At 42.0% G+C, this 16,396-nt stretch overlaps 10 protein-coding genes across 11 annotated transcripts in view; all 10 read left to right on the top strand.

Moving 5' to 3' along the window:
- Positions 1-640, top strand: part of LOC145709115 (polyadenylate-binding protein 4-like) — a 3,188-nt gene extending 2,548 nt beyond the window's left edge. Inside the window, exons 6-7 of the mRNA XM_081786798.1 lie at positions 270-509; positions 551-640. Of these exons, the coding sequence (XP_081642924.1) occupies positions 270-509; positions 551-640 (330 nt within the window). The remainder of the gene's footprint in view (positions 1-269; positions 510-550) is intronic.
- LOC145706426 (uncharacterized) lies at positions 7-3,269 on the top strand. Its single transcript, XM_081783826.1, has 9 exons — positions 7-149; positions 191-509; positions 551-1,248; positions 1,297-1,602; positions 1,664-1,986; positions 2,037-2,377; positions 2,420-2,699; positions 2,743-2,956; positions 3,000-3,269. The coding sequence occupies exons 3-9, from the start codon at positions 1,167-1,169 to the stop codon at positions 3,209-3,211; spliced, it is 1,758 nt and encodes a 585-aa protein (XP_081639952.1). The 5' UTR covers positions 7-149; positions 191-509; positions 551-1,166; the 3' UTR covers positions 3,212-3,269.
- A 40-nt stretch (positions 3,270-3,309) lies between these two features.
- On the top strand, positions 3,310-4,622 carry LOC145706436 (splicing regulator SDE2-like). The gene is made up of 4 exons (XM_081783838.1): positions 3,310-3,541; positions 3,621-4,066; positions 4,113-4,197; positions 4,242-4,622. Exons 1-4 carry the CDS (start codon positions 3,310-3,312, stop codon positions 4,550-4,552), a joined length of 1,074 nt encoding a protein of 357 aa, XP_081639964.1. The 3' UTR covers positions 4,553-4,622.
- A 2-nt stretch (positions 4,623-4,624) lies between these two features.
- LOC145706434 (TM2 domain-containing protein 2-like) lies at positions 4,625-5,502 on the top strand. 2 transcript variants are annotated; one of them, XM_081783836.1, is made up of 5 exons: positions 4,625-4,846; positions 4,893-4,927; positions 4,974-5,181; positions 5,223-5,352; positions 5,391-5,502. In XM_081783836.1, the coding sequence occupies exons 1-5, from the start codon at positions 4,640-4,642 to the stop codon at positions 5,474-5,476; spliced, it is 666 nt and encodes a 221-aa protein (XP_081639962.1). In that variant the 5' UTR covers positions 4,625-4,639; the 3' UTR covers positions 5,477-5,502. The 2 variants fall into 2 exon arrangements, with proteins under 2 accessions (XP_081639962.1, XP_081639961.1); XM_081783835.1 differs by having other exon boundaries at positions 4,625-4,852.
- A 55-nt stretch (positions 5,503-5,557) lies between these two features.
- Positions 5,558-7,964, top strand: LOC145706424 (uncharacterized). The gene is made up of 6 exons (XM_081783824.1): positions 5,558-5,624; positions 5,664-5,893; positions 5,940-6,084; positions 6,127-6,290; positions 6,338-7,700; positions 7,744-7,964. Exons 1-6 carry the CDS (start codon positions 5,564-5,566, stop codon positions 7,878-7,880), a joined length of 2,100 nt encoding a protein of 699 aa, XP_081639950.1. The 5' UTR covers positions 5,558-5,563; the 3' UTR covers positions 7,881-7,964.
- Positions 7,965-7,969: 5 nt separating this feature from the next.
- LOC145706435 (mediator of RNA polymerase II transcription subunit 22-like) lies at positions 7,970-8,661 on the top strand. Its single transcript, XM_081783837.1, has 3 exons — positions 7,970-8,180; positions 8,221-8,357; positions 8,403-8,661. Exons 1-3 carry the CDS (start codon positions 7,994-7,996, stop codon positions 8,637-8,639), a joined length of 561 nt encoding a protein of 186 aa, XP_081639963.1. The 5' UTR covers positions 7,970-7,993; the 3' UTR covers positions 8,640-8,661.
- Positions 8,662-8,706: 45 nt separating this feature from the next.
- LOC145706425 (conserved oligomeric Golgi complex subunit 2-like) lies at positions 8,707-11,079 on the top strand. Its single transcript, XM_081783825.1, has 8 exons — positions 8,707-8,907; positions 8,951-9,233; positions 9,276-9,690; positions 9,734-9,907; positions 9,947-10,096; positions 10,140-10,483; positions 10,528-10,885; positions 10,928-11,079. Exons 1-8 carry the CDS (start codon positions 8,803-8,805, stop codon positions 10,995-10,997), a joined length of 1,899 nt encoding a protein of 632 aa, XP_081639951.1. The 5' UTR covers positions 8,707-8,802; the 3' UTR covers positions 10,998-11,079.
- A 4-nt stretch (positions 11,080-11,083) lies between these two features.
- LOC145706431 (uncharacterized) lies at positions 11,084-12,336 on the top strand. Its single transcript, XM_081783831.1, has 3 exons — positions 11,084-11,363; positions 11,409-11,727; positions 11,773-12,336. The coding sequence occupies exons 1-3, from the start codon at positions 11,113-11,115 to the stop codon at positions 12,181-12,183; spliced, it is 981 nt and encodes a 326-aa protein (XP_081639957.1). The 5' UTR covers positions 11,084-11,112; the 3' UTR covers positions 12,184-12,336.
- A 24-nt stretch (positions 12,337-12,360) lies between these two features.
- LOC145706429 (uncharacterized) lies at positions 12,361-14,079 on the top strand. Its single transcript, XM_081783830.1, has 4 exons — positions 12,361-12,856; positions 12,936-13,624; positions 13,668-13,821; positions 13,871-14,079. Exons 1-3 carry the CDS (start codon positions 12,375-12,377, stop codon positions 13,805-13,807), a joined length of 1,311 nt encoding a protein of 436 aa, XP_081639956.1. The 5' UTR covers positions 12,361-12,374; the 3' UTR covers positions 13,808-13,821; positions 13,871-14,079.
- Positions 14,080-14,123: 44 nt separating this feature from the next.
- On the top strand, positions 14,124-16,386 carry LOC145706427 (guanine nucleotide-binding protein-like 3 homolog). Its single transcript, XM_081783827.1, has 7 exons — positions 14,124-14,379; positions 14,423-14,524; positions 14,841-15,232; positions 15,273-15,475; positions 15,549-15,888; positions 15,930-16,042; positions 16,087-16,386. The coding sequence occupies exons 1-7, from the start codon at positions 14,155-14,157 to the stop codon at positions 16,365-16,367; spliced, it is 1,656 nt and encodes a 551-aa protein (XP_081639953.1). The 5' UTR covers positions 14,124-14,154; the 3' UTR covers positions 16,368-16,386.
- The last annotated feature ends 10 nt before the right edge of the window (positions 16,387-16,396 follow it).

Below are 16,396 nucleotides of genomic sequence, written 5' to 3'. Positions count from 1 at the left end.
CCGAGTAAACGGAGTGAAGCATAGAGTGGAAGTTCTCTGCAACTCATTTTCAAAGGACTCAACAACGGCTGACATTTCGCTTTCCTCCGAACACGATATAAGCTCCGTTTTAAAAAATATTTCCACGACCTTCCCGCGCCACTGATAAGGTCAGATATATAACTGTTAGAGCGGATACTTACTTATATAGTCACTCGATCTACCAAAGTCTCCTCGACATCTCCCAGAAAGTATCGAGTCTTCGAAAAAGCCTAGTCTCTCAATCGCAGTCTGGCGCAGTCACGATGAGTTCGAAGAAAGAAGAGAATTCGATTCAGGAGAAAATTGAACAGCAATACAAAAACCTTTCCGTGAAACTCTCTCAATTAGATGGCGAAAATTATACAACTCTAAAGCTAGTAATTGAGCATCTAACACGCGTGGCGAAAGAAGAGAAATTCAACTTGATGGGTCCAGAGAATCTTGGAACTGTTTTTGGACCGACACTCATGCGCGCTCCAGATGATAAGGTGCCATTTCAACTAATTGATGTTTTCCTAATTATTACTAGGGACCGATGGGATGTCTCATCGACGTTCAAGATCAGTCTCGTCTGGTAGAAATCATGATCACTCAGTGCGACGTTTGCTTCCCATCCTAAAGCCAACATTCTCTTTGCAATCTCCCTTTCTATGGCTGTAGCTCCGACAACCTCTCGCAACCTCATTTTTACGATTCCCATCCCTTCTTTAATGTCAAATTACTACAAGACTCAAGATTTTTCCTATTCCAAAATATACAATGCCGCTTCAGCTCAATCTGATCCTATATTCGCTCTTACCTCAAAACTATTCCCTCCGTGGTGCCATTTCGGTTCCCTTATCATTTACAATATTCAATTTGTATTCTTCCTTTACTATCTATGCAAAACTTACAATTCAGCAAGCTCAGTAGACGAAGATGGCCTCAAACAAATTTCTTGCTCAAGACCCCTCTAACATTTTTTTCCAGTTCTGTCTTCCTCTCTTTCACGATATAACTTAGCCTTGGTGCACGATTCCCCTCTGCATGATTTTGCACAACCTCTCGTTAACAATCAATATCAAATAAAGTTCAAGAAATCTGTTAAAAGATCGTAAACTTCCAATTGCAAAGAGACGACGTTTTTAATATTGTATTTTACCAGAATGGAAAGAAATGCAACAAAAACAGTAGAGCTGGTTAAGAAATCTAAGGGCGATAACGAAAAATTAGCCGCCCTCTTAGTCTGTAAGTTTAAACTGCAATACAACTTCGCATAAATTATCTTTTGCTTAGTCGCAAAGTCTTCTCCAGAAGATGAAGGAATGACCGAAGAAACTCTGACATCTCTGGTAGACAGCGTTGGTTTCGCTTTTTACGAACGCATCGTTAAAGCCTCGCTTGTTGCAGAAAAGTACGGAGAGTTCACACAGATTCTCGGCTCCATCTTACTACAAGATAAACGGCTTGTGAAGCGAATGGAAGATCTCAAGCTTATCCGTTACTTTAATCATAATATAACGTCAACGGAAGCGTTGGAGTGTCTTTTGAATATTGCAATTTATGATGGTAGATTAATTGATAGGAAGATGTTCGCAAAAGGCTTGGGCGCAAGTAGTAGTAGTGTTCTGCTTGTAGAACAGAATCTTGAGTCCACTAAAAGCTCTCAAAAAGGAGCTGCCATTTTCTGATGACGACCAAAATTTGAAGCTCTTCCATCAAATTATCCGTTTGATTGGATTAAGTGACGAGTTATTCGCCGTCTTTGAGGAGGAAGAAAAGGCTACATTTTTGAACATATTGGATCTATTGGAAGGAGTTGACATTGAAGATTACAAGGAGCGACTCTTTCTAATCTTAATCCCGATCATCCATAAAATGAGGGAAGTGGCTTATGAAAGTACTAGTCGCCGTGAACAAGCAATGTCTATGTTGGCGAAACTAGCTCGCAACATCGGGCTGCCGAAAGTCAGCACACTAATAAAGGTTTGAGAATATATATTTTAAAAATTGATAAATAGCTAAACTTTTATTAGCAAGAGGAGCTTGAGCTGCTCATCCGAATGATTATGATCGAGCTGCAGCATTCGCTTGTGACATATAAAGAGGAATCCGCGAACGAACTGGTCGACAGCAATTTCAGCCTCCATAACTATTTCATCTTTCTCGTCCAATATTTGGATATTTTCGGTGATGAGTGCAAAGACGAACATCAAGTGATTCTTAGTCGTTTGACTGCGGAGATGATGCAACGCATTGAGAACGATTTTACAAGCCTGGTTGCTATCATATCCTCTGTTCAATCTTTCACCCAGTACGATCTTATCGTCAAAGCCACTAGCAAATTTCTGGCGACCTGGCTTGAGTGCGACTCTCGGTAAATTTCATCTACTTATCATCCATCAATCAAGCTTTTTAGGGCCGCGAAAAGTTATGGGATAGCTGAGAATTTAGTCCTATTAGTTCGCAGATGGCATAAGCAAGGAGAAATAGTACTGATGGAACATTTACTGAATGGATTGTACAGAGCAACGAACTCGGATGAAGCTTGCAAAGTGTATTTCACGGAACAAATTGGACTTGCAGAGTTCTGTTTTGAGTTGCTGAAGAAACCATGCTCAGAGAGGACACTGTTTTTATGCAACGAAATAATTACGGAGTACTTTTCGTACTTGGCGTCCGAAGATCTAAAACCTCACGTTAGTCTTTGCCAACCGTTAAAGTGGTCATCATTTGATTCAGAGAATGTGGATAGCTTTTCCCGTGCTCTTGCTCAAGTTCAACGTCTGCCCCAGTTTATATGCTTCATCGGTTTTGAAGCTTTTCGTGTTGGAAGAAAAGAGCTTCAACATGGAAGTCATGAAGAGCATAATCAGCCAGCTCAGTGGGGCTTTTATTGATGGCATGTTGCAAAAAGGCTATGAAGAAAAGTTCCCCATCGGAGTACAGCCTGAGGGTAACAGAGAATATCAGCTTGTCTGTTGAGAAAATTCATTTAGTTGATATTCGGTGGCTTCGTGCGATGAAGTACTTGGTACCTGTAATAAGGAAACACCCTTCAGTTGGATCGTACATCAAAAGTACGAACTGGATCCGCGAAATTGAACGCTTCCTTCACGTAAACATGCTCGGAGAAGCGACTGATCAGCGGGTGCTTCACGCTTTTTCCAGTTTACTTGAGCCCGTTATCGGCAACTTAGATGAAGACTAACTGCGACAAGGAATTTTTGTTCCCTGACTACACTGAAACTGCCGCTGTACAAATATCTTAAAACTACAAAGAGAGCTTATAATTGATCTTTTTAGATAATGACGACATATATTTCGGAATCGGGGTTTGTTAGGGCTCTTTTCCCTAGCAACGTATTTGTTACGTTCGCCGGAAGAGTGCTTAAACCAGACGCCTTCCTAGCCAGTGGTATTTTTGTCAATGTTTCCGCAAGAGTTCTTGGTGGAAAGGGAGGATATGGTCAACTCCTCAAAGACTTCGGAAAAGACACGAAGCTGTCTAAAAACACGAAATCACTTCGTGATCTATCTGGTAAATCATTTAATAAAACACACCAGCCTTAAATCACTTTGAGGAGATCTCAGTAAGGACCGTTAAATATGTACTTTAGGGCGCATCATTCGTGATATTGATGACATAGCCGACTTAAAGAAATGGATCAAGTCAAATCCAGAACGCCTAGAAGCTAAAAAAGAAGACAAGCTAAGACGACTTAACAAGAAGCTTGTTGAGCCGAAGCATCAAATGGACAACTCCTATCACTTCGAACAAAAAGAACTTATCGAGGAAAGACAGAGCTCTGCTTTTGCAGATCTAAAGCGCAAAAACGAAAAAGAAAAGCTCCGAGAAGTTCCAACTAAGAAGAAAAAATGGTACGAATTAGACGAAGACGAAGAATCAAAAGAAGAGAAAAGGCCTATCAAAGATGTTAAAGACGTTCTGTCGCCTTCTAAGCTAAGAGTAAAGCAGCTGAAGGAGCGAATGGACAAAGAGTCAATAAAGCTTTTTGGAAAATCAAGTACCGAACTTGATAAAGATCCAGCAGTTGTACTTCAGGTAACACTCTACGCATGATTAATGAAGTGGTTAACAATTTTTTCAGAATGGGTCAGTTCGGGTTGCTACCAATCAAGTGAAATTGGATGAAGAGGCACCTATTTGGGACCCCCGCTTCGACGAATCTCAAGGTGCGTCCCTCATTTTTTATTCAAATATCATCTCATTCTCATAGACCCTGTAATACTGAAAGAGCTAGCCATCGCACATAGAAATGAGATTCACAGAAGAGAACAGGAAAAAATAAAGGTGGAATCTGAAACGACGGACAATAAAAAATCGATTTGCTCGTTTGAAGACATCGACCTCGAGAAAGTCGAATCCATCGATGCGTTACTGAATTACTCACTCGACCATTTGAAATTCGCCCTCTCGACGCGCAAGCTCAAATGTGGCGGCAACTTGCAAGAACGTGCAAAAAGGCTTTTTTCTGTAAAAGGTCTTACACCAGACCAGTACCCAAAAAAAATTCGGGCAAAAAACTGAGCTAAATTGCCTTGCTTTTATTCTCTCCAATTTCCAATATTCGTCTGCCTACTGAATTTCCGTTTCAATAGCTTCTTTTTGGCAATCATGGCTTTTTTAGAGGATGTTATGAGACCATCTTATTTCAGTGTATTGGGCACACTGTTCGCCTTTGATCATCTGCTCACAGAAAATTTAACGGAGTTCAATCTTGTGAATGGAATAACGGATGCAAACTCGAACTGCGATCCAAACTCACCGCTAATACCATGCGCGTTTTTGCCTGACGAGCTTGTTGAATGCAAGCTCAAAATAGTGAATGTACTTTGACTTGCTTTTAATGAACTCACTTAATTTTAAGCGTGATACTCGAGAGGCGATAGGTGAAACACTCGGGTAAGAGAAGGAAACTAATTATATTCCCATGCTTATACCTCTCTAGGTTGAATGAAAGCGAGACTGCTATGGAAGCTCTGCCGGAATATTGCCTCGAAAGCAATTACATGAACTCATCTTTTGGTTCGCAAAATTACCAAGATGTAAAGCGCGTGTGGAGCGAATGCCAGCCAATTGATGATAAAATCAAGTGCTGTGGCCCACGTCTCTTCTACCGCAAATTGCCCTGCTTAAAATACACACACGACGAAGATGTAAGTCTCCGTTTCGAGTCACTCTTACTTTGTAATGTTAGGGAAACTGCCGTTACAACTTTCCCACTGCCGTTATACTATCTTTGTTTCTTGGAATCGGCGGAGCTGATAGATTTTACATGGGTTTAACGCCTACTGCTGTCGGGAAACTTTTTACGCTTGGGGGTCTAGGTAAACGCGTACAATTTCATAGGTCCTTACTTTTTAAGGAATCTGGTGGATAATTGACTTGATTCTCATCCTCAACGGAGGCGTAATGCCTGCAGAAGACTCCAGTTGGTGTCTTAATTACTGAATACACGAATTCTTCCTCCTTTATGATCCTGAAATGAGTTACTTCAATAAAAATAGGAGAATACTTTCTCATAAGTTTTTTCATAGAATGGACACTTTGAATTCAATCGAGAATTTGCCGTCTGAAATCTCCGAACCTGATGCTGGGGGTAAAGTTTTTTTCCCAAACGAGGATACTTATTTTTAAGGTGGCGGAATGAATTTCCGTTTCAACGCACGAAATATCGCTGTCGACTGGCGCCAAGTCAGTCTGATCGACATTGATAGAATCGCAAGAGAAATGGACATTCCAGCTCTTCAACAGCATATTGAACTCGTAACTTTTGCAAAGCTTGATTCACTCTACGATATTGATCCTCTGTTCGTCAAGCTTTTTCAAATTGCGCAGTACACTCTCGAGTATCTTCTTCATTCTCAGGTAGCAAAATAATGCCAGTAATAGGTCAGGGACAAACCAAACTTAGGACTTCTTGAAAAACAGTATTCGTGAAGAACAGAAGAAGAACGAGAAGGAGAAAAAGAAACATCTGGCGACATTGAAGGAAATCGCTACTCTGAAAGATCAAATTAGCGCTTTGAAGAAGACGAATAAGCAGCGTCGTCAAATGAGTACGTAACTGAAGATCTAACTTGTGTGAGATTATATTTTAGTCGCTGACCAACAGAGAATGATGCAAGTCGGTTCTCATTCTTTCTACAAGTGTCCTGTCTGTCCGAACCGCTCGTTTATGAATTCAACTTACTTACAAGGACATCTCGTCCGGCGCCATCCCGAGCACGTTCACTACATTGGAGATGCGGTTGCACATACAAAGGTTTGTATTATGAGATATCTAAACCGCGCCATTACTCGTATATTTAGCTTGTTACCCAACAACTTGAGAGTAAATTGTTCACGATGGAAGAGAGGATGGAGCAAGAAAAGCAAATTAACTTGAAGCTTCAAGAAGAGAATAAGCGACTGCAAGAGCGACAAAAAGAAGAGCTTATCGAAAACCAAGATCAAATTCGACAGGAAGAGCGACGAAGATACGAGCAGAAGCTGCAAACACTCGAAGAGTCCTTTTCCGGTCATATTTCGCAGTTCAAGGCGAATGAGGGTATCTACCAGTCAAAGATTGCTGAGCTTGAGAGCAAGAATAAGTTTAATGAAAGACGAAGCGACACAATTGGAAGCATGGTTGTGGACCTTCAAAATGCAAAAGAGCAGATGACCGCTAGCTATAACCAGAAGTTCCAATCGCTTGAAGACACTATGTCGAGGCAAGTGCAGCAGGCCGTCCAGGTGATATCACCGCCGAAGCCAGTAAAATCTGAGCCGAGACAGCCCGTTCGCGAAGTCCAAAGTAATTCCGTTCCTGACGGGCCCCCTGTTGATACCACAATGATTGATAGGGAAGCGGAGTTCAAGAAGCTCCTCGAACACTACCGCCCTCAGGTTGAGACAATGTTCCGGGGTGAGATGGAACGACTTGGAGTACAGCGTGGGGATACTCTTCTTACAGAATCGACGTTCAAGAGAAAACTTGAAGAAATTCATGATTTACGAAGCCGAAAACAGACAAGCCGCCCCGACTTCTATAGCTTGCGTTCACAGATCGAAAACGATCTCAAATCCCGCGCTGATAGAGCCGAGAGCAAAAGTGAAGTGTCCATCTTCGAGCAACGGAATAATCAATCGAACACTAGTCAGCTGAGCTATCAGGCTTCAATCGCCTCTTCTTCTAAATCTCCAACAAGAGCATCCAAATCTACGCGTGCTCCCCTTCCACCGCAAACGCATTCACAATCGAGTGTCTCCTCGAGATCGAACGCTCCCAACTCGCCAATAAAACCTTTGCCTCGCTCACCGAAATCGAAGCCTGCACCTCCACCTCCTAGTCAAGAACAAACATTTCAGCGCCCTCAGTGGAGCGATGAGAGCCCATCAAGTCCTGGCAAGCCGGGAATGACTTCCACTATGCGACAGACAAACGCTCCTGATTCCAACAACTCTCCGGTGAAATCATCTGTAGAATCATCCGCTTGGGATAAAACGGAATCAGAACAACCGCAAGCTGCGAAAGGGATGCGACCTTACGTCGATGTCGTTAAATCTAGCGATGTTTTTACTTCAAACGACGGCAACGATCATCACGATGTAGCCACAATTTCAGAAAAGACGGAACCGAGCACTGACTGGGATGATGAAGAGTCCTTCGGTGGAAATATTCAGTCACGAGCACGTAAGTGACAAATTTCTATTTTTTCGTTGACTAAGTTTCACAGAAAAAATCGAGAATAAACTGAGCAGCCGCTCTAGCCCTCCAGCAGGAGGTGTTGACGTCACTGGCGCCGAACGTACTCAAATGATTCTCGAGGAGCTCGATAGCGACGATGACGACGATATCTCAACTGAAAATTGATCTTTTCTTACTGTATTTTTCTATTTTTTCAATGATTTTTTTTTGTTTTCTAGTACTTCCGAAAGATTTTATTTTTTATTCAAAGACACTGACGAATAAATTTGTCTAGTAGAATGAACCCTCGTTCCAATTCTTCTCGAAATACACAGGACACTCTTAATGACTACAAAAAACGCATGAAGGAAGATCTAAAAAGTCTAAAAGAAAACTTTCTGCGGATCGTTGAGGCGGCCCGGTACGAAGAGCGCTCCCAATTGAGTAAAACAACCGCTAGTTTATACGATACATCACAAGTTCAAGGTCAGAAATATAACTGTCATCAGAATCTAACATAGAGTAGTCCGAGCGGCGAAAATCGTTCTTGCAGGAGAAAACCTCATGAAACTGATTGCAGAACTTAAAACTTTCCTCGTAATCTACGATTTCCCAGCTATCAACGAAAATCTTAAAAAACGAAATAGCGCCCTTGATGAAGAGGTATGTTAGCTAAAAATTATTAAAGCTAATCCTTTCCATTTTCAGACGAAAAAGATCAAGTCGAATCTTTTATCAATCCGCGAGGAACTTGGCGATCAACTTTATCCAGGCGAGGATGAGTACTACTCTACCTTGCGTCCGCTAAAGTCCACGGTCTATTCGCAACCGGATACGGAGCCCGAAAACTTCATTCAAAACGGGCATAGAAGTAACCTTCCCCAACCAATGCAAAACTATGTTCAGATCGTTGATGATCCTATGTACACTAGACAAAACGCTTGAATCTGTAAATAAACTGCTATCCTGCCACAAACCTTGCAAGATATCTTATGTTTCATTTTTAAGTATGGAAGGGGGCCGCGCAAATGGTGAAAACGGTCTCGTCAGTAGTCTCGCGCTGTTGCCCGATCCCCAAGAGCATATTTGCTTCGACAAGAGTGAATTTATGCGTGACAATCACCGGGTCGAACAATTCGTCTCAGACTGCAGGAGGCGTGTTCCACTTGAAAAACTGAGAGAAGACCTTGAACAATACTTTCGCCTACTAAAAGTTAGTTTTCTTATACTTGAGCTCGAATTCAAACCAATATTAGACTGCCATGGTTGACCTTATTAACAAAGACTACGCTGAATTTGTGAACTTGTCCACAAACCTTGTAGATCTTGATAAAGCTATAAATCAGCTGAAACCTCCCCTCACTCGAATCAAAAGCGACGTAGAAATTATCGCCTCTGAAATAGACTCCGGACTCTGTCGAATAAAAAGCCTTCTGGAACGAAAGAGAGAGATCCTGTCTAAGAAGCTACTTTTGAAGCATATGATCGGCCTACAAGAAAAGCTCATGCTACTGGAGACAAATGAAGCGCTCCCTCTGCGTACGAATATATTGTAAACTATTTATGCTAAAAGGTATTTAGACGAGTCCGCAGAAATTTGGAATCAGCTCCAGCATCACTCTAAAAACACAAAAGGAACCGCTTTAGCTGCAGAGCTAACAGACCGCATCTCATTTGTTGAAAGTCGCTTCCTGGATCGACTTGAGAACGCTTTTATTGATGCTCTTGGTGACGAGAATCTTGATAGCCTCCACATGATTCTCTGGTCCTTCTCCTCTATTGATAGAGCATCTGTCGCAGAGTCTCTCGTCCGTCAGCATTTGTGCAAGCCCTACGTCAAGCAGTGCTTCTCCGAAAAGACAACCAACGAACTTAGCCAAATTTTAAACTCACTGCTCGATCTTGTTCCAACCTACATTTCACCTCTGCAAAACGTAATCGACGGCAGACACAATGAAAAATCACCGATCTACGGGTTTGATTTCATCACCAACAGGTTTTTTTAAATTTCAAGTATTTTCAATACGTTGTCATTTTAGTGTCTTTCCAGAAATAGTATCCGGCTTACAGCGATATTTACCTAGTCTATTTATCCCCTCCGAAAATGTTCATGATTTCCGTGAGCGCTACATTCTATCGATGGACTTTCTAGATCAGCTGGAACGTCAGTGCTCGTCACAGTCTTCCGTTATACGCCTTCGTAGCGAGCAAAGGTACTATCGAGATGTTGATTTTTCGTTACCCAATTTCAGTTACCACACGTTCCACTCTTCTTTCTCCCTTGAAAGCTATTTTTCAATTGTTTCCAAAGAAATCATTCAAGAATGCGAAGATGCCTTTAAATCTGATTTACAACGTGACAAATCAGCAGATGCTGTTTTTAATCTTGTAATTACAACGAGGTATAAGTTGTACTTGTTCGAGCTCTTTAATTTCGAATCGTAGGATAACGGAGTTACTGAGAAAGTGCCTCTCAGAAGATACTATGTTGCCTCCTGCCCGTCACAATTTTTTCCTGCTTCAAATTCAGATCATCTTCCGCTTCAGCAAGTGGGCATCTGTGCAAATCGCAGTTTGCTCAGACTATGGCGAAGATATTGATTATGCCTCGCTTGTCTGTCTACACGAAGATCTATTAAAATTGAGCACTTTTATTCCAACTCTCTTCCAAATAGAAGATACAGTTAATGAGTCCGAGACCATCTTCTCCGCTGCCCACGACGAGATCAGGAAACGTATAAGCGAGTCTGTCACTCTCATAAGAAAATACGTTCAAGATCATATAATTGGTATTGTAACTTGAAAACACAGTCCGCCAAAATTGAATCTTTAGCTCGGTGTCTACCATTGGTGAAGTCGGTAAACGACATTCCTCGTCAATATCGAAGGACGCAGAGAGTGCCGCCAACAGAGGCGTCTCCTTATATTCAGCAACTTTGCGCACCAATAAGCGATTTTTGTGAAAAATGTCCTAATGTGAACAACTGGACAGAAACTCTCTACGATAGCATTGTGGTCGAATTCCAAAGCACCATTGTTGACGTCTTAGAAGCTAGCCGCAAGATGGAAGCAAGTTTAGCAAAATTGCAACAAATGCGTAAAAAGCAACAGGGTAAAAACGATGATGGACTTAGTGATGACGAAAAAATTAGGAAACAAATTCAACTTGATGTTGAGTCTTTCATTCAAAGGTTTGTCACTAGTTTAGCGTTAATTGCTGATCTAGAATTTAGGTTCCGCGATCTTGGCGTCCCAGAGACGAACAAAAACGTGCAAAGTCTTCAAGAACTTATTAGCTTCTGAGAAATTCTGTATAATTCTGTGTGACCATTCAAATAATGCCTTATTAGTACGGTGCAATATCTATTTAACTACATACATTCAATCCCATCAAAGATGTCTATATTATTAGAAAAGTATGAAGCGCTCAGAAAAGCTCCGTGAAAAATGCGAAAAAGTCTCACACGGAGTTCTTATGGAAAAAGATCCAGCGAATGATGGCAAAGGGCGCACCATCAGAGAGATACTCGAAGCAGAAGCGAAGGCACTCGGAGCCGTTCCAGAGGATATTATTCCAGACTCGTGTATCACCATTTTCTACCACATTTCATTCTTTCTTGAGAGCGATTTTGATGAAAAGAAACCCTTTGATACTACTTTCACATCTAGGTACAACCAATTGGCTAGTATCATACTACCTCTTTGCAATTATAGTCCTTCGAAATATCGAGTCGGCAAACAAGAACTCCCAGGCCTCGTTTCCTGTCTTCTTCAATTATCCCTCGGCGACTCTTGCTACGCAATCATTTCTCCTGAAAAAGCGTTTGGAAAGATCGGCGTTCCTCCGAAAGTCCCGCCAAACTCAGAGCTTTTCTTTCAGCTTGAAATTATAAACATCGAATCTAACTTCATTCCACGCTTCTTGGCTCATCCGCCAGGCATGACTAAGTGCATCAGTCGCGAATACGTCTTCCAAGAAGTTGTTGAATTTGCGGAACGAGCCAAAGCGACAAAAAACCTGCCAAACCTACAGGTTTGTCTTCACTTTAGTTCCTTCTGTCTACCGCTCATTGCTTAGAAATCAGTGACCGTCATCTCCGAGCTTGAGTCTTCTCCCGATCGAGACCGAGAGCTTATGATGAACATCCAACGAGTAATTATCTTCGGCAAGAAAAAGCTTCCAAATCAACAGCTGATCAAGCACGCGAAAAACGCACTTGCCCTCAACCTACCCTTAGACAATCATTCCATCGTAAACATCTCCCTAAAGATTCGATATCACTTGATGGACCTGTACACTTGGAAACACTTCGATGACTTCAACAAAGCGCGAGATGTTTATCAAGAGTTTGAACAAAGATGCGAAGACCAGGATTTTAACTGCATGATAAAATTGAGTACAAAAGAAGATCTGGAGAAGATGAAGAGGCTCGTTGAGAAGCGATACGAGAAGTACACGAGTGGCAATTATTTCTTTGCCGGAAAATGATAGAATATCTTCATCTTTGTTAGTTAGAAAACTGTCTATTAATCACTGCCCCTTTTAGCTGCATTCACTGATCTAGGATGAGCAAAAGCTCTAAGTTTCTACAGATGATCAGAACCCACACTTGATAACTGACAATATTTTTCTTCATCATACTTTACATGATATCTATTTAGATACGGATCCATAAAAGTATGGATACAGAAACACGGAAAATTCCCAGACAATTAAAAAATAATTCTTTGGGGGAAGACCTAGAGCTGCAACCGCCTGGAAACTCCGATACTGAGACAGAAAGTGCCTCTGAGACTGGCTCCTGGCCCGAAGCAAGTGATGTCGAAAGAGAATGGGTTTCTGAGCCCGAAAACGCAGACTCTCTCTCGGAATCAGACTCGGACACTTCCGACGAGTCCGATGATGACTTGGATGATGATGATCTTGCAGGACGTGATGAATTTTCCGAAGAAAATATTCGCCAGAACTTTCAATTTGAAACTACTGGCGATAAGATCAAATTGTTGAGTTTGGATGAGCTGAGAAGATACGAAGAAGGACTCGGACCGGAGGATCAGAATTATAAACATGCTCATCTGATCGTTGAGGAGCATTTAGCGGGAAATGAAAGAACGGAATGTCATGTTCGGCTGGAAATAGGAAGCGCCTACAAACAGATAAGGTATGTAAATTTTACATTGTAAAACACTTTCAATCTTGAAGTTTGTCTCCAATTTTGTTTTTTTATCGAATTAATCTAGAGATTACGGCGCCGCGAACCGAAAACTACTCGATATTTACACTCGGCGTCAGAAAAGAGAGCAAGAAATCTTCGAAAAATTCGAGGAAAAAATAGAAAGGTCCGAAAGACGAAGAATGAAGGAGAAGAAGGAGGCTGAAAAAGAAATCGCTCTTCTCGAGCTTTTACTTCTGAATAAAAAAGCGAAACTAGAACGAATTTCTCAAGAAAACTACGAAAGAGTCGTCGCAAAATCAACTGCAGAAGCGTCTCCGCTTGAGACGGATGCTGAGAGAGAAGCTCGGTTGGCACAGTTTATCAATAATAGTGAAAACAAAAACGACGCAGCTTCTGATATAGAAGATGAGGAGGAAAGTGACCCAGAAAGTGGTACAGAGGTAGAAGTAAACGACCCTGACTTGAAGGTGCAAGATTGTGGAAAGGCTAAGCGCGAAGACGACGATTTAGAGGAAGATGAATACGAAGACGGCCTGCCCTTGAAAGAAGGCCCCGTTCAAGACCAAATGATGCCGGAGCCAGGACATGATGAAGAAGAAAAACCGCCAGAGAAAGAGGAACAAAATCAAATAAGCGATGCTGTTCCTGAAAGTTTTGACATGAATTCGAATAAAGAAGAGCCTCCAATACCATCCCAGTTAAAAGCAGAGTTTTCTGGCTTCAACCAGCACGAACACGATCTCATTCGGTCAAGTAATGAAGGTTTTGAAATTAAAATTATTTACGAATTTTCTAGTGACTCGACAACTTTGCGAAGAAAGAAGCAGAGCCGGCAAGAAGAACGATACCCCAGGAACTTCGGACCCAGTAATCATCATAAGCGACTCTAGTGATGAAGATGCACCCATTCTCATCAGCGATACGGACGAGCCATGAGAACGCCCCTAAACGTATGGGTCAATTATTTGTTGATTCGCTAACTACTTATAATATTTACAGCTGTCGAGCTACACCAGAAGAACGGAGAAAAGAAACACGTCAGGAAAAAACTATAAACTTCAAAGTAAAAATTACTTCTCTCACTGCTAAAAAAGCTCTCTCACTGTCACTATTTTTAAGGAAGTTCAAAAGTGTTATTTCGTGACTCTAAATTTCACATCTTGCCTTGCAACATGCAACGGTCCCTACACCCGGTACTTTTTCTAACGGAAACGAACTAAAAAAAAACTAGTAATAATAAATATGGTCTCCTCCATCAACCACGTCTATATTATTAGAACAGTATGAAGCGCCCTGGTCTTCAGTCTAAATCGAAACGGACAAGCGTTCGTCTGCGAGAGAAGGTCAAAAAGAAGGTTCGCGACCACAATCGCAAGCAGCGAAAGTATGAGCGAGAACACGCTAAAACTAAGAAACAGCATGTGCCCAACTCAGCACCCTTCAAGGACCAAATCTTGCAGGACGCGATCGCTTTCCAGGAGCAAAAGCGGCAGAAAGTTTTGGAGAGAGTGAGTTCATTATATTCCTTCTAGACAGTCAAAAGTTTCTTAGAAAGAGCGACGAAAGGTGAAGAAAGGAAAGGCAAAGGCCGATACAATTGCATCACTGATGAAGGATGTTCAAAACGCCCAAACTACTTATAACAAGAAACAAGTAAGTAACCATAATCATGATATTCGATTGGGAACATGGGGATTTTCCGCTGGATATAATTGTCGAAACCCTGCCTTCTCTCCACCGATTCTCCGGAATCATGGACAGATCGTTCGGGCATCGACACTAGCAGTGATGACGGATCCCACATTCGCAGTTTCCACGCGAATAATTCACCCCTCGCACGGGTGCGTTCATGTGCGGAAAACTTCCTTAGATGTCTGATGCGCTCTAAGACGGAGCAAAATTACAAACCGGAAAGCCTACGGGCTTTCGCGATTCTCAATTATTTATACGATCTAAACGCTTCTTATAGGCAGTAAGGGACCAAGTAAAAGCAGAAGCATATGAACAAGACAAGAAAAAAGCTGCGTGGTTTAGGCGTGAACTGAAGTATGTAACAACAAACGCGGATGTTATTTTGGAGGTTCTTGACGCTCGAGATCCCATCGGATGTAGATGTCCACAGCTTGAGTCGCAGGCGCTTGCCAATGGAAAAAGAATCGTGCTCGTCCTCAATAAAGTCGATCTCGTTCCTAAACCAGTGGTGAAAGGCTGGCTCGACGTTTTAAGAAAGCAATTGCCAACTGTCGCCTTCAAAGCATCTACACAAAAACAGCGCCAGAACCTAGGAAGGGGTCAGAGTGCATCAGGATCCACTGCTTACGGAGCTGACCAACTCACGAAGCTCCTCGGGGCATTCGCTAAGTACGCGTTTAATATTTAACGATATTTCAAAAGTTATTAGAACCAAAGGAATGAAAACTGGAGTGACAGCTGCTGTTGTTGGTTTCCCGAACGTTGGAAAGAGCTCTATTATCAATACTCTTGCACGATCACGTGTCTGTCAAGTATCAGCCACAGCGGGATCCACCCGTGACACGCAGGAAGTCCACATTGACAAAGCAGTGAAGCTTCTCGACTCACCCGGTGTCCTTTTTGGAGGATCTGGTAAGCGAATGGATCCTATGAAAATTCGATGATTCTTACCAAAAACGAATGAAATAGAAATGTTATGTTTTAGCTGAAAAGCAAGCTCTACGAGGAGCTCTCTCAGCATCAGCACTCGCCGATCCTGTCGATGGTGCCCTTGCCTTGCTCAACAGATGCGATAAAGTCGCCTTAGCTCTGCACTACTCAACGAATCACACTGATAACGGGCGTTCTTTCTTGGCGCAGCTCGCGATGAAACGCGGACTTGTGAAGAAAGGTGGCATTCCTGACTGCGAAAAATCTGCGCGTCAAATTCTACAAGACTGCCAGAGAGGAAAGTTCTCGTTTTACACGAAGCCACCAAAAACTGCCACTGCCGAGGAACAAACTGTCCCCGAATTCCTAGATGCTAAACTAGTTTCTACAATGAGGTAGCGTTTCAATGTGTTTCTTTTATGAATACTCATTTTAGTGAGGAATTCAAGCTTGATGGTTTGGACGACTGGATGGAATCGAATGATATTAATGCGCCAACTTCCGGCAAGGGCATTGCCTTGAGCAATGATGGCTTTACCGAGCTAGAAGGTAACACCCCAGTTTCATTAGGCTAGTACGGAGTTTCTATTTAGAAATGGATCCTGATGATGATAATGACGAAGAATTAGAAGACGATTCTGAGAGCGAAGGTGAAGAGATGGAGGAAGAAGATATGGAGGAAGAAGATATGGAAGAAGATATGGCTGTGGATTTCCCAGAAAAAAAGACTGTTAAGTTTGGCGGCGTCTCGACCAGTAAAGCACCGACTGATCTTCGACAGCGACAGAAAATGGACAAGAAGATTTTGAAGAGAAAAGACAAGTTCGAAACGAAACTGAGTGATTCTGTTGAAAAAGCTCTAAAACTTATGTAAAAACAACATGATTGCTATCATCTTGTGAA

This window comes from Oikopleura dioica, chromosome XSR (assembly GCF_907165135.1).
Source record: "Oikopleura dioica chromosome XSR, OKI2018_I68_1.0, whole genome shotgun sequence".
Lineage (NCBI taxonomy): Eukaryota > Metazoa > Chordata > Appendicularia > Copelata > Oikopleuridae > Oikopleura > Oikopleura dioica.
Note: the sequence above shows the minus strand (reverse complement) of the source record. Positions and strands in the feature narration are given on the sequence as shown.

What these genes read in the sequence shown, in the direction of transcription:
- LOC145706426 (XM_081783826.1), top strand. Translation starts at nt 1,167, where the DNA reads ATGGAAAGAAATGCAACAAAAACAGTAGAGCTGGTTAAGAAATCTAAG. An exon ending in TGGCTTGAGTGCGACTCTCG is followed by an intron (nt 2,378 to 2,419) that starts GTAAATTTCATC and finishes CAAGCTTTTTAG; the next exon opens with GGCCGCGAAAAGTTATGGGA. An exon ending in CATCGGAGTACAGCCTGAGG is followed by an intron (nt 2,957 to 2,999) that starts GTAACAGAGAAT and finishes AAATTCATTTAG; the next exon opens with TTGATATTCGGTGGCTTCGT.
- LOC145706429 (XM_081783830.1), top strand. Translation starts at nt 12,375, where the DNA reads ATGGATACAGAAACACGGAAAATTCCCAGACAATTAAAAAATAATTCT. An exon ending in AGCGCCTACAAACAGATAAG is followed by an intron (nt 12,857 to 12,935) that starts GTATGTAAATTT and finishes GAATTAATCTAG; the next exon opens with AGATTACGGCGCCGCGAACC. An exon ending in ACACGATCTCATTCGGTCAA is followed by an intron (nt 13,625 to 13,667) that starts GTAATGAAGGTT and finishes CGAATTTTCTAG; the next exon opens with TGACTCGACAACTTTGCGAA.
- LOC145706427 (XM_081783827.1), top strand. Translation starts at nt 14,155, where the DNA reads ATGAAGCGCCCTGGTCTTCAGTCTAAATCGAAACGGACAAGCGTTCGT. An exon ending in GGCAGAAAGTTTTGGAGAGA is followed by an intron (nt 14,380 to 14,422) that starts GTGAGTTCATTA and finishes AAAGTTTCTTAG; the next exon opens with AAAGAGCGACGAAAGGTGAA. An exon ending in CTCCTCGGGGCATTCGCTAA is followed by an intron (nt 15,233 to 15,272) that starts GTACGCGTTTAA and finishes AAAAGTTATTAG; the next exon opens with AACCAAAGGAATGAAAACTG.
- LOC145706424 (XM_081783824.1), top strand. Translation starts at nt 5,564, where the DNA reads ATGGACACTTTGAATTCAATCGAGAATTTGCCGTCTGAAATCTCCGAA. An exon ending in AGTATCTTCTTCATTCTCAG is followed by an intron (nt 5,894 to 5,939) that starts GTAGCAAAATAA and finishes AACCAAACTTAG; the next exon opens with GACTTCTTGAAAAACAGTAT. An exon ending in TAAGCAGCGTCGTCAAATGA is followed by an intron (nt 6,085 to 6,126) that starts GTACGTAACTGA and finishes ATTATATTTTAG; the next exon opens with TCGCTGACCAACAGAGAATG.
- LOC145706436 (XM_081783838.1), top strand. Translation starts at nt 3,310, where the DNA reads ATGACGACATATATTTCGGAATCGGGGTTTGTTAGGGCTCTTTTCCCT. An exon ending in ATCACTTCGTGATCTATCTG is followed by an intron (nt 3,542 to 3,620) that starts GTAAATCATTTA and finishes TATGTACTTTAG; the next exon opens with GGCGCATCATTCGTGATATT. An exon ending in CCGCTTCGACGAATCTCAAG is followed by an intron (nt 4,198 to 4,241) that starts GTGCGTCCCTCA and finishes TCATTCTCATAG; the next exon opens with ACCCTGTAATACTGAAAGAG.
- LOC145706435 (XM_081783837.1), top strand. Translation starts at nt 7,994, where the DNA reads ATGAACCCTCGTTCCAATTCTTCTCGAAATACACAGGACACTCTTAAT. An exon ending in CGATACATCACAAGTTCAAG is followed by an intron (nt 8,181 to 8,220) that starts GTCAGAAATATA and finishes AACATAGAGTAG; the next exon opens with TCCGAGCGGCGAAAATCGTT. An exon ending in ATAGCGCCCTTGATGAAGAG is followed by an intron (nt 8,358 to 8,402) that starts GTATGTTAGCTA and finishes TTCCATTTTCAG; the next exon opens with ACGAAAAAGATCAAGTCGAA.
- LOC145706425 (XM_081783825.1), top strand. Translation starts at nt 8,803, where the DNA reads ATGCGTGACAATCACCGGGTCGAACAATTCGTCTCAGACTGCAGGAGG. An exon ending in AATCTTGTAATTACAACGAG is followed by an intron (nt 10,097 to 10,139) that starts GTATAAGTTGTA and finishes TTCGAATCGTAG; the next exon opens with GATAACGGAGTTACTGAGAA. An exon ending in GTTGAGTCTTTCATTCAAAG is followed by an intron (nt 10,886 to 10,927) that starts GTTTGTCACTAG and finishes TCTAGAATTTAG; the next exon opens with GTTCCGCGATCTTGGCGTCC.
- LOC145706434 (XM_081783835.1), top strand. Translation starts at nt 4,640, where the DNA reads ATGGCTTTTTTAGAGGATGTTATGAGACCATCTTATTTCAGTGTATTG. An exon ending in AATACACACACGACGAAGAT is followed by an intron (nt 5,182 to 5,222) that starts GTAAGTCTCCGT and finishes TTGTAATGTTAG; the next exon opens with GGAAACTGCCGTTACAACTT. An exon ending in TTTTACGCTTGGGGGTCTAG is followed by an intron (nt 5,353 to 5,390) that starts GTAAACGCGTAC and finishes TTACTTTTTAAG; the next exon opens with GAATCTGGTGGATAATTGAC.
- LOC145706431 (XM_081783831.1), top strand. Translation starts at nt 11,113, where the DNA reads ATGAAGCGCTCAGAAAAGCTCCGTGAAAAATGCGAAAAAGTCTCACAC. An exon ending in GATACTACTTTCACATCTAG is followed by an intron (nt 11,364 to 11,408) that starts GTACAACCAATT and finishes TTGCAATTATAG; the next exon opens with TCCTTCGAAATATCGAGTCG. An exon ending in AAAACCTGCCAAACCTACAG is followed by an intron (nt 11,728 to 11,772) that starts GTTTGTCTTCAC and finishes CTCATTGCTTAG; the next exon opens with AAATCAGTGACCGTCATCTC.